This window comes from Galleria mellonella, unplaced genomic scaffold, assembly GCF_026898425.1.
Source record: "Galleria mellonella isolate WM207_F2 unplaced genomic scaffold, CSIRO_AGI_GalMel_v1 utg139, whole genome shotgun sequence".
NCBI lineage: Eukaryota > Metazoa > Arthropoda > Insecta > Lepidoptera > Pyralidae > Galleria > Galleria mellonella.
Window position 1 is genome coordinate 2,979,094 of NW_026441995.1, and position 19,223 is coordinate 2,998,316.

The 19,223-nt window shown below is 31.3% G+C and overlaps 2 protein-coding genes across 2 annotated transcripts; both read right to left on the minus strand.

Annotated features, from left to right (window-relative positions):
• Positions 1–433: 433 nt before the first annotated feature.
• On the minus strand, positions 434–8,348 carry LOC113517983 (myb-like protein D). The gene is made up of 6 exons (XM_026902731.3): positions 7,911–8,348; positions 6,485–6,626; positions 5,240–5,411; positions 4,542–4,735; positions 3,145–3,342; positions 434–2,608 (listed from the first exon to the last, which is right to left on the minus strand). The coding sequence occupies exons 2-6, from the start codon at positions 6,614–6,616 to the stop codon at positions 1,757–1,759; spliced, it is 1,548 nt and encodes a 515-aa protein (XP_026758532.2). The 5' UTR covers positions 6,617–6,626; positions 7,911–8,348; the 3' UTR covers positions 434–1,756.
• An 868-nt stretch (positions 8,349–9,216) lies between these two features.
• Positions 9,217–18,761, minus strand: LOC113517980 (probable enoyl-CoA hydratase, mitochondrial). The gene is made up of 6 exons (XM_026902727.3): positions 18,557–18,761; positions 14,461–14,637; positions 11,541–11,689; positions 10,708–10,912; positions 9,821–10,008; positions 9,217–9,438 (listed from the first exon to the last, which is right to left on the minus strand). The coding sequence occupies exons 1-6, from the start codon at positions 18,663–18,665 to the stop codon at positions 9,373–9,375; spliced, it is 894 nt and encodes a 297-aa protein (XP_026758528.2). The 5' UTR covers positions 18,666–18,761; the 3' UTR covers positions 9,217–9,372.
• Positions 18,762–19,223: the final 462 nt, after the last annotated feature.

Here is a 19,223-nt window from a genome sequence, read left to right on the forward strand (position 1 = left end):
GGAATCTCAACCTTATATATCGACCTATATTCTTTTGGAATTTCCACTTAATAGTAAGTGATTGCCGCAGCCCATAGACAATAGCAATACGGCAATACCAGAGATATAACTAATGTGTTGCCCGCATTTTGAACTGCCTTAAAAAAAGTTCTAAATTAGGTTATATTTTTTTTTGTTTGTTACATCAGAATTTCGTCATTTATAAATGGATTTCGGAATTTTTTCTTCATCTGAAAGGGTGCACTTTCAGATTAATCTTATACAAATTTTATTAAAATCGGTTCAGTGCATTATAAATTAAATCAACTAGTTTTGCCACGATTGAAGTCGTTTCTTGTGAAAAAAAAAACCTTAAACTATAAGAAGATATAAACTCTCTTATTGAAGTTTCACATTCGATATGCTTATACTATTTTCGATTACTAAAACATTATTTTAATATTTTATTTAAAAAACAATATTTACAAACGAAAACATAATTTAGCTCATACAAACAGAGTCAGTCCACCTAGACAAATGGCAAACGAATCTGTCGTGACATACGTTTAACTACTCCATACCTGAGATAGAATGAGACGGCCACATCCGGCGTATTGTTCTCTTCGTGCGGTAACGAAAATGTATCTACTGACAGATTAGTTTGCTATTTATTTTGGTGGGGAGATGTACTTATTCGTCGTAAAATGCGTGAAACATAAATCTCCGACAAACTCTTATATCCATTTCATAATTTACAAATAACACTATTTGATGATTGCATAAAATAGATGAAAGTAAAATAAAGATAATTCCATACAAATGTTATCTATATAAGTTATATACTAGTATATGCAAATATATACAGCTATCACATTGTAAACGTAATATATCGAATATGAGACATATAAAATCAAAGACAGCTAAATCCAAATCTGTCAAATGTTCAGGAAACTATAAGAAACTAATATTTTGTCAAGGATATGGAACAATATAGTTTAAACCAGATTGAAGAAAAATGAATAATGATGAAAATAAAATGAATTTTAATTAATAGAACTTCTAATTATGAGAAATATTTGAGTACAGTGTGAAAATGAGATGTATTTTATGGCGTTTAGTTGCCTTTGATTTTATAGGCCTCATATATAGATTCAGTTACTGAATGCACCATAATATCGGCACGATTTTATCGTTACAATATTATAAAAAAGTAATACATAAAAGTTTTCTTTTTTGTGTACGTCAACGATATTTAATATCGGTATGAAAAATAAATCTAAGAGACAAGCCCACGTATCGTGATTCCCCCATGTAAATTCACTAAAATTTATCAATTTTAAATCAAAATAATATTTGATTAATATAAAATCTAAAATTTATACAGTTTATGGACTAATAAAATACCACTCCAATACTGATAATATTTGTTCTAAAATTAAAAACCCCGCAAACATACAGATACGACAATATTTCTTGTATCCAATAACTTTTGCATTGTCCTAATATCTTTGCCTAATAAATGCCAAAGCCAAAAATAATACTTTGTTCCAACACCTAATGAAGCTAGAATATAAATTAAAACATAAAATAATATTTAATTTTTGTTATGGAGTTACAAAATGTCTATTAGAATTCATTAATATTATCAATAAGTTATTTTGGTACATCATTTAAAAGGGAAACAATATTTTGGGATAGGCTCCATATAACATTTTATGTACACTTACACCTATTAATGTCAATTCATTTTAAGCAATAGCTATCACTTTGATATAATTCAAAATATACTATCAAGCAAAGAGCCTTTAAATTTTTTCATAGCCTTCTCTTCCATTTCTTGTAATTTGGTATCAAAACATTGGTTTCTAGATTTAGTTTTAACCTTTATTTCATTTTGAACAGCAGTACCATTTGTATTGCCAATATTTATTGCTTTTACCGCTGCACTACTATCTTCTTTGCTATCTATTTCCATAGATGATTCAAAAAGTTTTTGTGTTGCATCTTTATCGTTTGTTTTTTGTTGCAATACATTATTTTTAGAGTTATCAGTAAGGGTGTCATTTATATTATCATTGTTACATTCCTTTACAACTTTTTCTTCAGAAACTACATTTATTTCATTTTTGCCATCGATCTCCATTGGAGTTTCAGTTTGATTTTGCTCTAATTCTTTTTCATTTGGTTCTTGTTCGTATAGAATCTCATCAGAATAATTTAACTTCATATCTTCTTCCTCTAAATCTTCAACAATATTATTAGTTCGGATTTCTATCGAAGCATCTGTTTCGTTAGTAATTTTGAAGTCGAGTTCATTAGAAGACTCCTCTTCTCTATGTTGCAATATATTGTTTATTTTTTGTCTATGTGAATTTATATTACTACCAATATAGTTTTCGACAACTATAGTAGTTTTATCCTTATTATCAGTTCCAATGCTACCTTCGTTGTAATGATTTTCTATTCTATCATTAGCGTTATCACTGGAAGTGGCTACTATTAAGTCAGTATTATTTATCTTTTTTAAAATAGGATTTTCTGTATTGTCTTCAATGATTTTTCTTGAGCGCTTAATTTTGGTCCCAGTTGCATCTTTGTTTTTTCTTCTCACTTTGTTTACCGGTTGATTCTGAAATATGAAAATATACAATATTTATTTATTCTTTCGCCACATTAAAATATGTACACAGGGCGGACTTAATGCTTGTTAGCATTCTCTATTTGTCTACCGTTATACTAAAGTAAATAGAGAGAGAGAGTAAATGGTGGTGTATTGGACCTATTTTAATTTATTACTTTTTTTTCTATTACTAATGTAGTTGTTTCTAATTAGTAATTACTTTTATGTAATAAATTAATATAAATTATATATTACTCTTATTCAATTATGGCAAAGCTATTGAAAGTCAAGTATGTTGATTACAGCATCATTTGAAATAAACACGAGGTTATACTATAATAAATATAAATAAAATGAAATAAAATCTATTGGACCTGAAACAAGATAACTGTTTTCTTGTTTAACAACTCAGGCGAGAAGAATTTAAAAAAAAAAAAACTGGACTTGGAAAGTGTAATTGTTTTGATGCACACATGGGAGGATTGTTAATATTAAATTAGCTACTAATGATCCAAATGTTAGCAATTATTCATAAAAATGCGTACCTGGGGAATATTTGGGGTTAAAACGTTGGTCCGCCTCCAGAGTATATCTTCTAAGACAGCCTCTATTCTTATAGTTTGCGTTAACCATTCTCTAATATCAGACTTTTTGTTTTCATACCAATCTTTTATAATGTCTAGATTCTCTTTCTCTTTTGAATAAAACCATTTATAAATCAATGTAAAGGATCGTAAATTTTCCTAAAAACAAACAAATTAAGTTATTAAAAATTCATACGCTTTAGGAAAATAAATGTAATGTATGTATAAATAAATATAATGAATAAAAAAAATTGTTTTATGAATGAAATAAAATAATTTTACTTAACGGATTTTTCCTTTATAACTGCTGTTAATTTTTTTTTTTAAATCAATGGTTTTGATTTATGAGTACAACTAACAAAATAAATTAATTCAAATACTAAACGATGCAGTTTTTGTTTTTAAGTCTTTACTTAGGAAATGTTGCGTTTGGCCATTTGGAGAGGATAGATGAAAAAAGAATAACGAAAGAGAATTATCGAGCAAAAATGGATGGAGACGTCGGTAGGGGCCGCTCTAGATGGACGTATGTTGATCAAATAGGCGACGTGCTAAACATGGGCCAAATTAAAAAGTAACTGTAACCGGTGAGCGTGTATGAAAAGATCGATGAATGTGGAAGAACCGAAAGAGGTTTGTTTGAATCGAAGCATTTGGCGTTCCATTGTTTCTGCCTACCCTAGTGAGAGACAGGCGTGACAGATATGTATGTTGTCTTTACTTCTCAGGTTTAATTTTATTACACATGAAAAAAAAAACTTGGAGGAAGCACACACACAAATATAGAAGATAAGGTGAAGCTGGCATCCAAAAAACTCGGTGTGCTCAATAGAGCGAAGCATTACTTCACGCCGGATCAGCGATTAATGCTCTACAAATCGCAAATCCGGCCCCACATGGAGTATTGCTGTTACTTATGGGCCGGAGCACCTAAATACCAGCTTGAACCTTTCGACTCGTTGCAACGACGAGCTATGAGAATTGTCGATGATCCCAGGCTCACAAGCGGTATCGAACCCTTAAGTCTTAGGAGAGATTTTGCCTCACTATGCGTGTTCTACCGCCTGTACAATGGATTGTGCTCAGAGGAATTGTTTAATATGATGCCCACAGCCACTTTCTATCATCGTACGGCTCGCCATCGACAGGGAGTTCATCCTCATGTCCTACAGCCTCAATGGTCGCATACTGCGCGGTTTCAGAGATGTTTCCTCCTACGAATACTCAGATTGTGGAATGAGCTCCCTACCATCAGGTGGGCCGTATGCTTGTTTGCCACCTCAGTGGTATAAAAAAAAGATGAAAAATTAACTAGAATAAAAAAAAATACCAGTAGTAATTGATAATGCAATATTTACTTTTATATCTATCGTCGTGAGCCAAATTTTGAAGTCAGCTTTGTACTTGGGATGTGTTTGCTTGTATTGTAGAAAGGTATCATCATTTACAACAATTATACTCCAGTTGCCGCGGTGCAAAATATCCAGCTTTTTCATAGAGTTAATAAATATTTTCTTTTTTAGAAAAACATTAGTCTCTTCAACTACTATCTCTGAAAAACAGGTATAAGTTTAAAATTATTTTCTTTTTTTCTTATACTAATATTTAATTGTTTGCAGTAAATAATAATAGTAAAAAGAAATTATAATTAAAGTAACAAGAAGTCTGTGATCAATCTCAATAGAATGTTAACCAAGTTTTGTTGAAACTAACATAGAATAACTTTAAAAAAAAAAAGAATTTGATTTGATTTGAAAATAGTTATCTATACTTATAATAAATCTAGAGAGGTCAATTCTGTACATGAAATATATTTCCAAAATAACTATCAGGGGGTGATTAGTGATCGATACTGATGCCAAAAATGTAATCAGTAAAATTTTTGTGTCTGTCTGTCTGTATGTTTGTTATAGAAACAAAAACTACTCGACGGATTTTAACGAAACCTGGTACAATTATGTAATTAATGGACTTTTGATTTGTACAACTATAGGATAATTATTTACACTTTTTTTGAGTTCTAATGATATATTAATAATAAGATACATAGACTCACCATTGCCAGATACTCTATTTTGAAAATGTTGAGACCATACTTCCAAGTCACTATCATTGCACAGTATCAACACAGGCTTGTCTAAAGCTTGTCCTTTTACAATTGCATTAATAAATAAAGCAACTTGTAAGAAACAGTCAGCAGGCTCATTGAAGATTACTCCAGGAGTTTTCTAAAACATTGAAATAAGTTAATTTTAACTTTAATTACTTACTATAACTTTATATTGGAAATTTCAATAATAATAATAAACTCTTTATTGCGCACAATAGAGATGTATACAAAAGACGACTTTATCGCTAAAAGCAATCTCTTATGGACAACCTGTCATAAATATAATGGAGAAATACAGAGAGAAAGGTAGATGGCGCAAGTCAGACACACTAAATACAAAGAAGGAATCAAACAAAATATTAAATATTCTAAATATAAAAATAAGATTACAATACATAAACATACATATATAATATAAATAATAATACATAAACATAAATATACTAATATACTATATAGATCAAGGTAAATCACATGTAGTGAACATCAAAGCAAATTAGAGAGCAAGGTAATGAGATTTTACCTGTCTCTTGAATGAGGCAAGAGATTGTGTTGATCTAATAGAAAGAGGTAAGCAGTTCGTGAGATGGATAGCTTTGATAGTAAAAGAATAGGAATAGAATTTAGAAGAATGAATAGGAGTAACTAAACGAAGGGATCTTGCGCTGCACAATGACCGACTCTGTTACTGGGATTTTTTATTTAAATTATTATTGAGTTTAATACCTCTGGGAAATGTATGTATGTAGGGTTTGTCAAATAAGTTTGTAAGTGAGTGACTAGGATATATTGATTGACTGAGATAAAACAGCCTACATCATTCTTCATCCCAAATGCTATGTGTATATCATGAAAATTGGTTGAGACTTTAAGGCACTAAAAAGTAATAAGTAAACAATTTCACTTTTGCAATTATAAAATTCATTACAATCATCATATGTACTGTCCACTGCTGAACATATGCTTCTCCCAATGGGGGGTTTTGCCTGTAATTGTCACGCTTGGCAGGTATACTGGAACTTGCAGTTAGACTTTGGTGGTATTTTAAGAGGGATGCTGCTGCCCATCCCTTAACCATTAATTTCTCTTAGTCGCCTTTTGTGACACCTACAGGAAAGAAAGTGGTGGTCCATTCTATCTCAGGACCACATGGCACACTATAATATTAGTAAATATAATTAAGAGTAGTACCTTTACAAACTGTCTATACAGGAACCTTATTCCTTCAACCTGGTGGTGTAGAAGTGAACCATGGTCTACATATATGTTAGATTTCTTGCACAAGTAAACTTTCTCAGAAATTATTAAGTTATCATCAATCATTGTAGGATTTCTGAAATTAATAAAATTTCATTTTACAAAAAATCTTGACATAAATATATTAATGCAAATTTAAAAGAACAACCATTTTAAATTACCTTGACTGTTACAATTTAGTTTCTATATCCATTCTCTGCCTAAATACATCACCATCATCATGATTTAAGTAAATTAACTATCCAATTAAAAACAGTAGTTAATTATTAAGAAGAATTAAATCAGTTGAATACATTTACTACATTGTATGCTACATAGAGAACAAATTAAAATTATGTATGTACTCAGTAATTAGCATTTTACTACAAAGACGGACTTTGTATAAAGTTACGTATGTCTCTATGTAATCCTCTTTATGTATTTGTGCTGCCAAGCTGCTTGCTTGTTTGTATCTTTACAAAATAAGTAGGGTGATATAATGAATAGCATTAGTAAGGATTTAAACTTAAAATGATATGGGAAATAAAGGATTTGTAGAATGGTTAAGAAATACTTATATTAAATTTGAAAGTGTCTTATCCTCTCAACAAAAGATCATACAAAGTATTTGAGATAGAGAAGACAATAGGTTACTTTTTATCTTAGTTAATCAATATGTCCCAGTCACACAGACAAAGTTGACTGTACTCTTTTTTATGCAACTTAGAATAGCAAATAAGCTGATTGCCCACCAGACGGAAAGTGATCCATCGCCTATAGACATTAGCAATACTATGGACATAACAGAGTATATCACCAATAATATCTTTCATGCATTGCCATTTCTGAGGATTAAAGTGTTATGCCCTATAATTTCATTGACAGATCCCACACTTTTAACTGAAACATAGCAATGCAAACATAACTGCTTCAAGGCAGACATACGAATGGGACAGGGCTACCCAAGCAAACGACTTTTGTAGTCTTCCTCTGATATAGTCTTTTGGTACTGTGGTCTCTGTATCACATTGGGCAGGTTGTAATGCTTATATACTTCATTTTATATAATCTAACTATTACATTAGGGGGGAAATGGATTGTTAGCAATGGGGTTTGAAAGCCCCATTGCTAGCAATATACCTTATTAGGTCGACCTCCACGTGGTTCTCCCTGGAAACCATCGTGAACAATTCTTGTTGAATTCGTCACAATGGGCTAACTGATCTACTTCATCTTCACCTATCATCCTTCACTGGTGCCCCGCCGGTGTATACCGATAGCACGGGTGGGGTTACTATTCCATTATCATCCATTAAAAAAAAAAAAAAAAAAACTATTACATTAACAATAATAAACCAATTATTGGATAAAAATTACTCACGATTTGTAAAATATCCAATTAAAAACTACGATGGCAAATTCTGATTCAGTCTATTGAGTATCGAAAGTGTCATGATTAAGATATAAAGCATTTCCAAGTAGAACAATGCCACGAAAACTGACACACTGGTTTTGTGTACTTCTATGTCCTCAAACTCCTGCATAATGTGCCTGTTCCGATAAACATGATCCCAGAACATGGAAATAGGTTTCGATTAAACAAGCACTCAGGACACCAGCTTACTCGTCGACACTTTACAGTTAACTACTTTGGCTCTTTTGCATTATGGAAATTATTTTAATATGCTAATAATTTAATTAATTATGAATAATTGAGTATTTATAAAGTGAAAATATTTTTCTACGTTTTGCCAACAGTGACAGCTAAACAATTATTAACCATCTCATTTAAAAATCGTCGCGTCAGTGGCCGTCAATGTAATTTCATTGTATAGATTCGGTTCTACGATTATTAAATTTTATCGGATTATAATGTCTACGATTGACTGATACAGACTGACATATTTACTCAATTGACTGACATTTCGACCTTATAGACTATTATGACAGTAATTTTTTTCTGGTTCAGAAACATGACAGTCATAATAGCTCCATATATTTTCAATCGACTTCAAATAAGTTTTGAATTCGATTGTATTTTTACATATATCAAATTTTAAGTAAGATATTCACGAGCACAACTGTAAAAACCACTTTCTATTTTGTTCCGACAGACAGAGAGACAACATTTCTAAAAATTATTATTTTGACCTTTATTGATATTATTAAGAACCCTCATATTAATTTTTTAAGTATCTCTCGTGTATAGACATCGTGTTTTATCGTATTTCAGCGATTATTGTATAGGTCGGGCCTTCTTTTGAACTTAAACCGACTGTTATATAGATAACATAATCATCATTATCATATCAGCTTTTAACTGTCCACTGCTGAATATAAGCCTCTGTTGGGGTTTTACCAGTAGTTGCGACGCTTGGCAGGCGGGTTGGCAACCGCAGTTAGGCTTTAGAGATGTTTTAAGAGGCACGCTGCTGCCCATCCCTCGCCCTTCCTTAATCGCCTTTTACGACACCTAAAGAAAGAAAAGGGCCGCCTATTCTATGTCGGGAACACAAGGCCATTTTCTCTAATGCATCTATCTATCTATATACAACTTAGAATAGAGACAGACAATATAGGAGAACAGTATGAAATCTCCATTAACCTATTCCCATTTAAGAATTTTTCATTCTCAAAAAAAGAATGATAAAAGGAAATAGCGGACTTATTTTTAAAATAATAACAAATTGGAAAAAATAAATTGTATATTAATTATTCAACTTTTTTGTAAAACAATATCAGCCTGGAATAAATCTGATTGCACTTTCTCTTAATGCTACAGGATAACACCTAAAAATAGTATAAAATTCGAAATATTGGTATGTATAAAAAAAGTAAGAGCATTATTCATTCTTGAAATTAGGTGATCTCTTCTCTACGAATGCAGTCATGCCTTCTCTGCGATCCGCCTAGAAAAGAAACAAGTACTATTAGTAATTATAAGTAATTAGTAAGTACATTAGTAATTATTTTTTAAAATAGTCTTTTAAAGATGGCCACAAGTTTACACAAACAAGTTATTGTTTTAAAAGTAACGGTAGGAAAATTTTAAACAAACATTTTCACTGGAAACTCACAATATGTGTTTTTCCCTTTACATAAAAAGAATTCTATTGTATGCACAATTTTATTTAATATTTATAAAATATATCTTCCCAGTATAAATATTTTAAGAAAAATAAAAAGTCCCCACTGTTTCGTAACTCATTTTCGCCCCCATTTTCGCCAGAATCCGTTTGATCCATGACTTACGGGATACCCTGTATAAGAGGCCATAAAGTAACGACTTACAGTAGCAAAAGTGCCATAGAAGATTGATTTTTCAAACTGCAGACCAGCCTTCAATTGTGTTTCGTATGCCTGGTTGACTGCTTGTTTCGCCAACTTTACGATCAGTGGGGAGTGTGTGCCAATTCTCTCTGCTAGTTTAATGGTCTCTTCTAACAGTTTTTCCACTGGGAACACTCTGCTGACAAGACCTGGTGAAGAGATTTCATTTTTCACATTATTGCTGTATTTTTTTGTTTTTAATCTATCTATTTAATGTGCCCAATTTTAATGATATCATTGTAATATTTATTTATATATATTATTTAAATCTTCATTGTACCAAAAATAAAAATATACAATGACAAGTGAATAATTCAAGTGAAATACAGTAACATAAATACAGATTGAAATATACACATAAAGGTACAAAAGGCGGTCTTATCGCTAGGGCAATCTCTTACAGATCTGAGATCCTCCTGCCCTTTTCAATCTGTACTCCTTTAACCTTTGGTTAAAGGAGTAGAGATTGAAAAGGGCAGATACAAACAAACAGAAATGGGCAGGAGGCGCAAGAATGAATTCATAATCATTGCTTTACGTTATCTATGCTTCATATGCACAATGTTATTAATATCAGTGATATGTGTATTTTTCCAAACTGTACAATTTGATTTTTCAGTATTTTTTTAATCTATCATAATGAAATGGTAATTCGGTCTGTGTTGCGGTGAGAATGAAAAGGCAGGTCTGTTAGCCCATAGTGTTGAATAAACCTGAAATCCAACACGATGGTTGCCAGAGGGAACCATGTGGAAGTCGACTTTACTTTTTGAAGGACGCCAGTCTCTGGGAAAAAGCTCAGTAAAAAGCTCATTCTACAAATTCCGTGAATGCTAATTTCCACTCACCCATTTTCTCAGCCTCGTAAGCATCAATGAAGTTGCCAGTGAGGACGATTTCCATCGCCTTCGACTTGCCGACGTATCGTGGCAGGCGTTGAGTGCCACCAGCACCAGGAATTGTGCCAATGTTTATCTCTGGCTGCCCGAATTTGGCCTTCTCGCCTGCGTAGATGATGTCGCAAAGCATCGCCAGCTCGCACCCACCGCCCAACTAGAATTTTTTTATATAAATTAATTTAATACAGCTAGTATTTGACTTATTAAGACTTGGCAAACATTATTTTCTCCCCACTGCTTTCTACTGGGTAAAGCAGTTGTATTTATACAGAGATCTTAGTTCTTTATAATTGGCAACGCGTGAAGGATACCATGGACGACATAATATACTGTTATGCCCATGGTACTGTTCATGCGTATAGGTAAACGTTTACCACTTTCCATTAGGTTTTTTTATGCAACTTAGCATGCTAACTATGCTACATGTAGCATAAAAAGTGCTTAGGGATAGTGCGATTATTTTATGCAATTTAGAATGACAAACAAGCTGACGGTCCACCTGATAGAAAGTGGTAACTGTGGCATGTAGCATAAAAAAGTGCTTAGCGATAATGCGGCCAATCATTGACAGTAGAATATTCTCTTTTTGGTTGATAGCATTCATGGAGCATATATTCATGTGTTCGTCAAGGATGGAGTGGTTACATGTCGTGTTATTATTAAAAACAGACTACTCTTAACGACGAAATAAGTGTAATCAAGAATCAGCACGCCTACCTTGAATTTCATGCAATACTTCACTGACACAGATATATCTTGAACAAATTATACATGGGACATACCGCGAATCCATTGACAGCTGCGATAATTGGTTTTCCACAGTTGCTAATGTCCTCCCACTCTCTCAGGAAGCCAGCTCTTACATTGTCACTGTATGTGTTGTTTTGCATTTCTTTAATATCAGCACCAGCTGCGAAAGCCTTTTCATTTCCTGCAATAAGTACAATATTATATGTAGTTTATATGTTAATATATGTATATAATTTATAATACCATGAAATTGTATTACTTAATCATTGCTATCAATATCTGAACTGTAGCAACATGAATTTTAATTATTTTGTATATTAATTAACTTGACTTTATGGACATTCATTATTATACATGGTTTCTTTCATACATCCACTTATATTACTTGCATACATCCACTGTAACTTACCTACTTTGCTTTAGAATTATAATTTTCGATTATATAAATAAAATCCATTATTGGCTGTATTTATAAGAGACTTGTATGCATGTAAGTTGTGTTTTAACAGTTGTGGATTTTTGTGTTAAATAAATAAATAAATAATGTTGAGAGCGTGGACTGTATTTGTATAATTAAAACACTACATACATTATTACATTCTAGTTTTCCTTCAGCTTCTCAAAGGTTGACTGTAAGAGATCCCTTTATGGGATAAGTCCGCCATTGTGTATTAAATCTTTTAATGTATTCAGTTTAAATTATGTACAATAAAGACTTTTCAATACAATACACTTATTATACAAAATTGGTGTATTTGCCATGGTCATTACCATCGTACCTCACGCCCTTAAATTATATAGATAGAGTGTTTCCATAGCGCTTCTATGGAGTATAATAAGTGTTTTAATTATACAAATACATTCCACACTCTCAACATTATAATTTTTTTTATACAACTTAGAATGGCAAACAAGCTGACGGCCCACCTGATGGAAAGTGGTAACCGTCACCTATAGACATGAGCAGTACTATGGACATAACAGAGTATACTGCCCATGATACCCCCCATGCGTTGCCATTCCTGAGGACTCAGATGTTATTCCTCTGTACCCTGTAAATTCACGTCATATCCCACCCTTCAAACCGATTTATAATTTATATTTATAATTGTAAAATTATAAATCCTAGTGTTGTTTGTTAATAAAAATGCTACTAATAATAATAGAACAGAGTCCATTTTGATAGTAGCAACAGATAATCTTTATTGCTGTTTATCTGTGTTCAATGTGCCATTATCTGACACAATAATAAATAACACTATCCTTGCATGATACCATATAAACACATATGCTATTATTTTAGCCCTTAATAATGGCATAGAAGAATTGTCATTGGCATTTTTTTAATGGCTGATGCCTGGGGTTGCGATTTACGCGGGCGAAATACCAATGATATGGTATAGGTGAGGTGATAGCTGGTTAGTTAGTCTATCGTAACGAATTCAAGAATCAACGACGATAGTTTCCAGGGGGAACCGTGTGGAGATCGATCTGACCTAAATGTCAGGGTTATCTATAATCTACACTAATATTATAAAGAGGAAAGATTTGTATTTTTGTGTGTATGTTTGTAATGAATAAACTAAAAAACTACTTTGTCGATTTCAAAAATTCTTTCTCTATTAGAAAGCTACATTCACCCTGAGTAATATAGGCTATATTTATTGCTAGAAAAGATTAGGGATCCTTACTAAAACTTTAGTAAGGTAACTCAAGGTGTAAAAAAATGCTATATCTATCGTCGCGTGCGCTGTAGAAATTATTGGTGATGGAACAAAAGTATGTTCTAAAATATTGAAGAAAATATCGATAATTACAAAAAACTTCGCGATACTATATGTTCAACTATTATAGTTATGTCACAATGACCACTTTTTAAAATGTTGTAAAAATGTCCACCCGTGTGAAGCCGGGATGGGCCGCTAGTAATATTATAAAGAGGTAAATTTGCGAGTATGGATGTTCGGGGTAATCTCCGGATTCTAAAAATTCTTTCACTGTTAGAAAAGTATATTATCCCTGAGTGCTTTATTATTATTATTTATGAACCTACTTTTTTATTTTGGTAAATATATATTTTCAATTTATGACAATAAACGTTACTTCAATTACATTTTATAATATGGCAAAAATTTTATATGGCGTGCGTTGTCTGAACGATTTAAAGTAAAGGAATACAAAGTATAGCAAAAATATTCATTACTTTTAGCTTTATAAAAAAGTCTGCGACAGCATATATTTCAATTTAATATGGCAGTAAAAAGATAGTTTTTAAGTTAAAAGTGAAATAAATTTTATAAAATAAATTTTGGATACAAATATCACGTATACTTTACGAATTTTTATAAAAATAAATAGTTAAATCAAAATAGTAATTTCATAGAGATAAGTTTACTTTTTACAGCATGGTAATTGATGCAGTTGGTCAGACGATTATGCGAAATAAAAACAATAAGTACGTAAAAATTTTGCGTAATACCTGTCGCTGGCCGTGCGAGAATAGTAAGCGGGGCGCGGTGGTGAGGGGCGCAGGAGAAATTGTACAAACGCGCGCATATCATATTGCTAAAGAAAGCGTTAATTGAAACATTTTACAGAATATTAGTGCAGTATTTTTACACACGTTAAAATATCAGCCTTACTGTATTGAACAGTTTAAAAGTTGCAAAAACAAATATTGAACTCGTGCGAAGCTGTGCATCAAAATTGGCTCAATAGTTAATAATTGTAGTATATTATGTTCACGTACTGGCCACTAATAATATTGTAAATATTGGCCGGTAACAATCTATTCTATTTGTTCTTTCAATGAATAAATCAGTGTTTAACCAATTTGCTTGCGTATCGCTACAGTGATTCGTTTTGAAATAAAAAAAAAATTGGTTTAACTACAATTGAAGTCGGTATTTGTGGAACACAATCTTAATGAAGTCGGTTGAAGATGTTACTTACCAGTGATAATGATGGCAGAAATGCTGTTATCACTGTCAAAATCAGTAACAGCTTTTCCGAGCTCAACGAAAAGTGGTTTGCACAGCGCGTTCAGTGCTTTAGGTCTGTTCAGCTGGATGAGGCCTACATTCTTCTTGGATCCCACGACATCGATCTTTATATTTTCGTATGCGGGAGCTGTAATAAATATTGTTTTGATAAATAAATATACAGTAATAATAATAAATGGTACATAGTTACACCAATCGCCGGGTATTCGAGCTAGGATACGCTGTGCTATGCGGAACCAGGCGGAAAAGTGGCAAGCGAATCCATCGATGAAATCGTTATCGCAAGCGAGTCCATGAGTTCAAATGGGACATCCGATGTTGCTATCTGCCATTTGTCTAGAGGGCCTGGAGACACCATTAGGAACATCCTAACTCCATATACACAAAGCACCTTTTTGTTTTTTTTTTTTAATTTTATCAAAAGTATTTTTTGTGTAATAAAGTTATTTGTAGAACAAGCAAGATATGATATCTTGTTTGTTTGCTTCTTTTACTCTGTTTTTGCTTTGTACATTTTTTTATGTTGTATATTTTTATAATTATATTTCTTTCCTAAAGGCGTTGTCCCATGCGTTGTCATTCCTGAGGACTCAGGTGTTATTTCTCTGTACCCTGTAAATTCACGCCCTATCCCACCCTTCAAACCGAAACACAGCCATGCAAACACTACTTCACGGTAGAAACACGAATGGGACAGAGGTACCCAAGCAATCGACTTTTGTACAAAGTCTCCCTCTGGTAAATAAGGTTATATAACAATTGAGCCATAGGATACTTTATGTACTGTACTGATGCACGCGAGCGAAACCGTGGGACACAGATAGTTTTACACTAAGATCTCTACTAGAAGTAGGTTAGTATTAGGTAATATACATGAATATAAAATATTATATAATAACAACATAAAAATACATGATTAAGCAAATAATACCTAATGATAAGATAACTCCAGTCCAAATGTGATAAGTTCTCTGCAAGACTTATTTCATTATTTCTTATATCGTAATGTACCTATCGTAAAAAAATTATCTTGTTGAGTTTTCTAAAATTACGTGAATTCTTTTTTAAAATAAAGATATTTGGTGTTCCTCTGTATAGTTTAGAACCAAATTTTAACTTCTAATATTTGATGAGTTTGATGCTTAATATATCCCTTTAAAAAGATGTATATGGACTCTTATACAAGTCTGCGTATAGCTGAAGGCTGAAGGATCGTAGGGTGGGCACCTTAAAATTTTGGGGAGGGCATAACCCCTCTAGTTCTCATTTTAAATATGTGGATGTATAATTTTATCATTTTTCGTCAGTTAAACTGGATCATTCGTTTGTATATCCACTACAGAAAAGATTTGGATATTTTTAATTGATTAAATATCTAAAAGAATGTTATGTTATGTAGTATTATGTATTATGGCAATTGAGACCAATATCCATTACATTAATTGATCACCAATTAATTGCTTGTTATCATATTTATCACATTAATTAACAGCCCCAATGACTTTAATCTAGTTCAATCTATCTCTGGATCTGTAGATATATAATAATTTAATAAATTTAAATAATAATTAATAATGAAGTTATAATAAATTATAATGTAAATAATGATGAATAGTTGACCTCATGAACTCAACATCAGTACTATTTCAATTATATCTATGCTATAATGAGAACCTCTATAGTTGTGGTATTTGAGGTAAAATTTAATAAGGTTCCAATTTCCCAAAAAAAAAAAAAAAACAATTTTTATAGAAATTATTTGAATAACAAACATTTCACAAAATAAGATTTAATTATTTATTTAATTTTTAATATAATTAGTAAAATGAGAATTCTATAAATAATTTAAGATTTTGTTCCATACAAAATAAAACTATTTCAATTATGGCAAAATTTGAGATAAAAATGACAACTAAATGCAATTCAAAATATGGCAGCATGGTCTCTGACCTTAGTCTGCTCCTCTGGGGGAACAAATGTACAAAAATACAATTCAATATACAGAAAAAAAAAATTTAAAACCAGTTGGATAGAGAACTGTTATAGAGAACTAAATTTATTTAAAAATGTGTCTGGTTGTTTTAAGTTCTGCTCTGGATTGGTTTTTTATTTTATATTTTAATTAGTTTTTTATGTACATTAGAATGGTAAACAAGCTGGTAACTTCATGTGATGGACAGTGGTAACCATCAGATTTAAACATCGACATTACAGAATACACTGCAATGCTTATGATAACCTTCTTATATTGCTTTTTCTCATGACCTACCTTTATACCGTTATACCTTTATAATACTATAAATGTTAAGTTTATTTGAATGCATAGAATTTTAAGCATTCTTAATGATAAATGTAATAAAAAATAGGGTTAATAAAATAAAAAGCAGAATAACTACACAAATTGTTTTCATTAAAATTTACATTTGATACTCTTTTGCACTATGTTTTATCTACTGTTCCGTGTATTTATGCCTGATAGAAACACTATCTATAACCTATGACCTCTGTAGGGGGTCTACTTTTGCAGATATTTATTCTGAAGCTACATAGTCCGATAAAAAAAATGAAATGGTTGTCAACCTTAGAGGCTTGTAGTCACACCCTTATTTTTTATTTTTAAGTGATAAAGGGATGGATAAAACGTTCCTTTCATTTAAAAAGTTCTGAGTTTAGAAACCAAACACATTGTATCACATATAATAAAATTTTGCTTTGCAAAAAACACACTGATAATTATTTTAAACTTTATTGACCAATAAAACATGGTACACTTTAGGGTGAACAGTGTGTCTACATGTTTTATTCTATAAAGAAAAATGGCATCTTCTATCATTGTATAATTATTATGGGACCTACAAATAAAACCAAATTATTGCAAAAAGAATTATAAATAGTTGTTCAAAATTGGTTACATAGAGTGGAATTAAAATTGTTAGTGTCTTTTGAAGGGAGTGTTCTACTAGTGAAATGTAATATTTTCATCACTAAAACATGAGTTGCGGAATGACAAAAAAATATTGAGCCTATAACATATTAACAAATGTCAAGTTTTTTTTATGGATATCAATGAAATGAAACCTTGTTTGCCCTATTGGTACACAGTGATGGGGTACCTGTGAAGGGTAACCAGTAAGGATGTATACAGGTCAGTTAGGCCTTCATGCCTTCAAATTCATCAGGAATTAACCACAATGGTGTGCAGAAAGGACCACTGGGAAGCCAACCTGATAGAAAATACTATTGTTAGCAATTGAGTGACCGCACCTCATTACTAACAATTCTTTCTCCACAGTGTCGACTTACAAGACCTACTAACTCTACAAGATGCAAAATTTCTGAAATTTTTAGTTTTTGATTCATGAAATTTTTATCTCGATATGTTATATAGCATGGGTAGATTCTTAGTATTATGTACTGCTAACAATTTAAATTTTACCCTTATAATTGTGTAACATAGTTACAAAAAATTAATAAATTTAGAATTTTTTGTAAGTTTCTTGACATGAGCGAAATGTTAGTCTGATCTCAACATGCATACTTTCTATAGTAGTTATCTTAGTTTTGGAACAGGTAAATCAACATATGACAGTTTATAAAACATAAAAAATATAGAATAAATTTTTTAATATAATTAAAGTATAAATTATCGAAATTCTACATACATACATAAATGTATGTAGATAATTAACAAACTTACGTGTGTAATTTTATGTAAACACTAGCTGAGCGGGCAAGTCGTTTTGATCCTATATGATTACTGTTATTTACCGGGTTCATTTTTTGATCGAGATAAATACTATACTAAATCTTAAAAATAACTAACTCTAAATAATCATGAATCTTAAGTCTCAAGTTGAAGTAAACAATACATATTTGCAAAATTTCATTAATATCAATTGAGCGGTTTCGTAGATTAATCGTGAACGAATAATCATAACATGGAATTTTTATATATTCTTTTTATTTGGGAGATCAAACCGGCATGCTAGAAACTGTTACGCAAAATATGGAGATTGTAAGAAATCAAGTAATAAAATAATAATCACCTGCACTGTAGAACTTCACGAAATTAGCATTTGATGTCGGTGCTACAAGATTGTTGTTGAATATATTTTTCCCCAAGAGAAAACGTGTTACAGACCTAACAGATGCCATTTTATAAAATATTAATTAAATAAATTAAATATATAACTTTTACGTCGTGTTCACAAAACAAGTTTATGAAAATGAACTTTGAACAAACTTGATTACAATGAATGAAGTTGATAAGACATAGAGATGTACGATATTTATCGATGAGCTATCAAGGATTACGATATCGATAAAAATATATAATCACAATAAACAATACAAAAAAATCAGTATATCCATATTTCAACAAGAATATTAAATAGGTGTTAAACATAAAATATATGTTAATAATAAGTTTTAAACTCTACATGAGAATGAAGTTACACATTATATAATTACTTAGTTAAAAAAAAACCGAAGAGTTACAGAATGACGTTTTATTATACTTTTTAATTACTTGTAAAAAAGTATAGATTTAAAAATTTATACTTATATCAGTTAATATTCAAATTATGAAATTGATATTAAGCAATGATTATCGATAATTCGTATTTAAATATATAGTCATTGCGTTAATTTTGAGACAGCATTTCTTTGGCAATTTGGCATAAGTGACAATTAAAATAAGTGACATATTTTTGT

Excerpts from the sequence above, each read along its gene's own strand:
- LOC113517980 (XM_026902727.3), bottom strand. The coding sequence starts at position 18,665 with ATGGCATCTGTTAGGTCTGTAACACGTTTTCTCTTGGGGAAAAATATA. Across the intron at positions 10,913-11,540 it reads CAGCTGTCAATGGATTCGCG|TTGGGCGGTGGGTGCGAGCT; the intron begins GTATGTCCCATG and ends AAAAAATTCTAG. Across the intron at positions 9,439-9,820 it reads TCTATGGCACTTTTGCTACT|GCGGATCGCAGAGAAGGCAT; the intron begins GTAAGTCGTTAC and ends TTTCTTTTCTAG.
- LOC113517983 (XM_026902731.3), bottom strand. The coding sequence starts at position 6,616 with ATGATTGATGATAACTTAATAATTTCTGAGAAAGTTTACTTGTGCAAG. Across the intron at positions 5,412-6,484 it reads TGTATAGACAGTTTGTAAAG|AAAACTCCTGGAGTAATCTT; the intron begins GTACTACTCTTA and ends TCAATGTTTTAG. Across the intron at positions 4,736-5,239 it reads AAATAGAGTATCTGGCAATG|AGATAGTAGTTGAAGAGACT; the intron begins GTGAGTCTATGT and ends CCTGTTTTTCAG.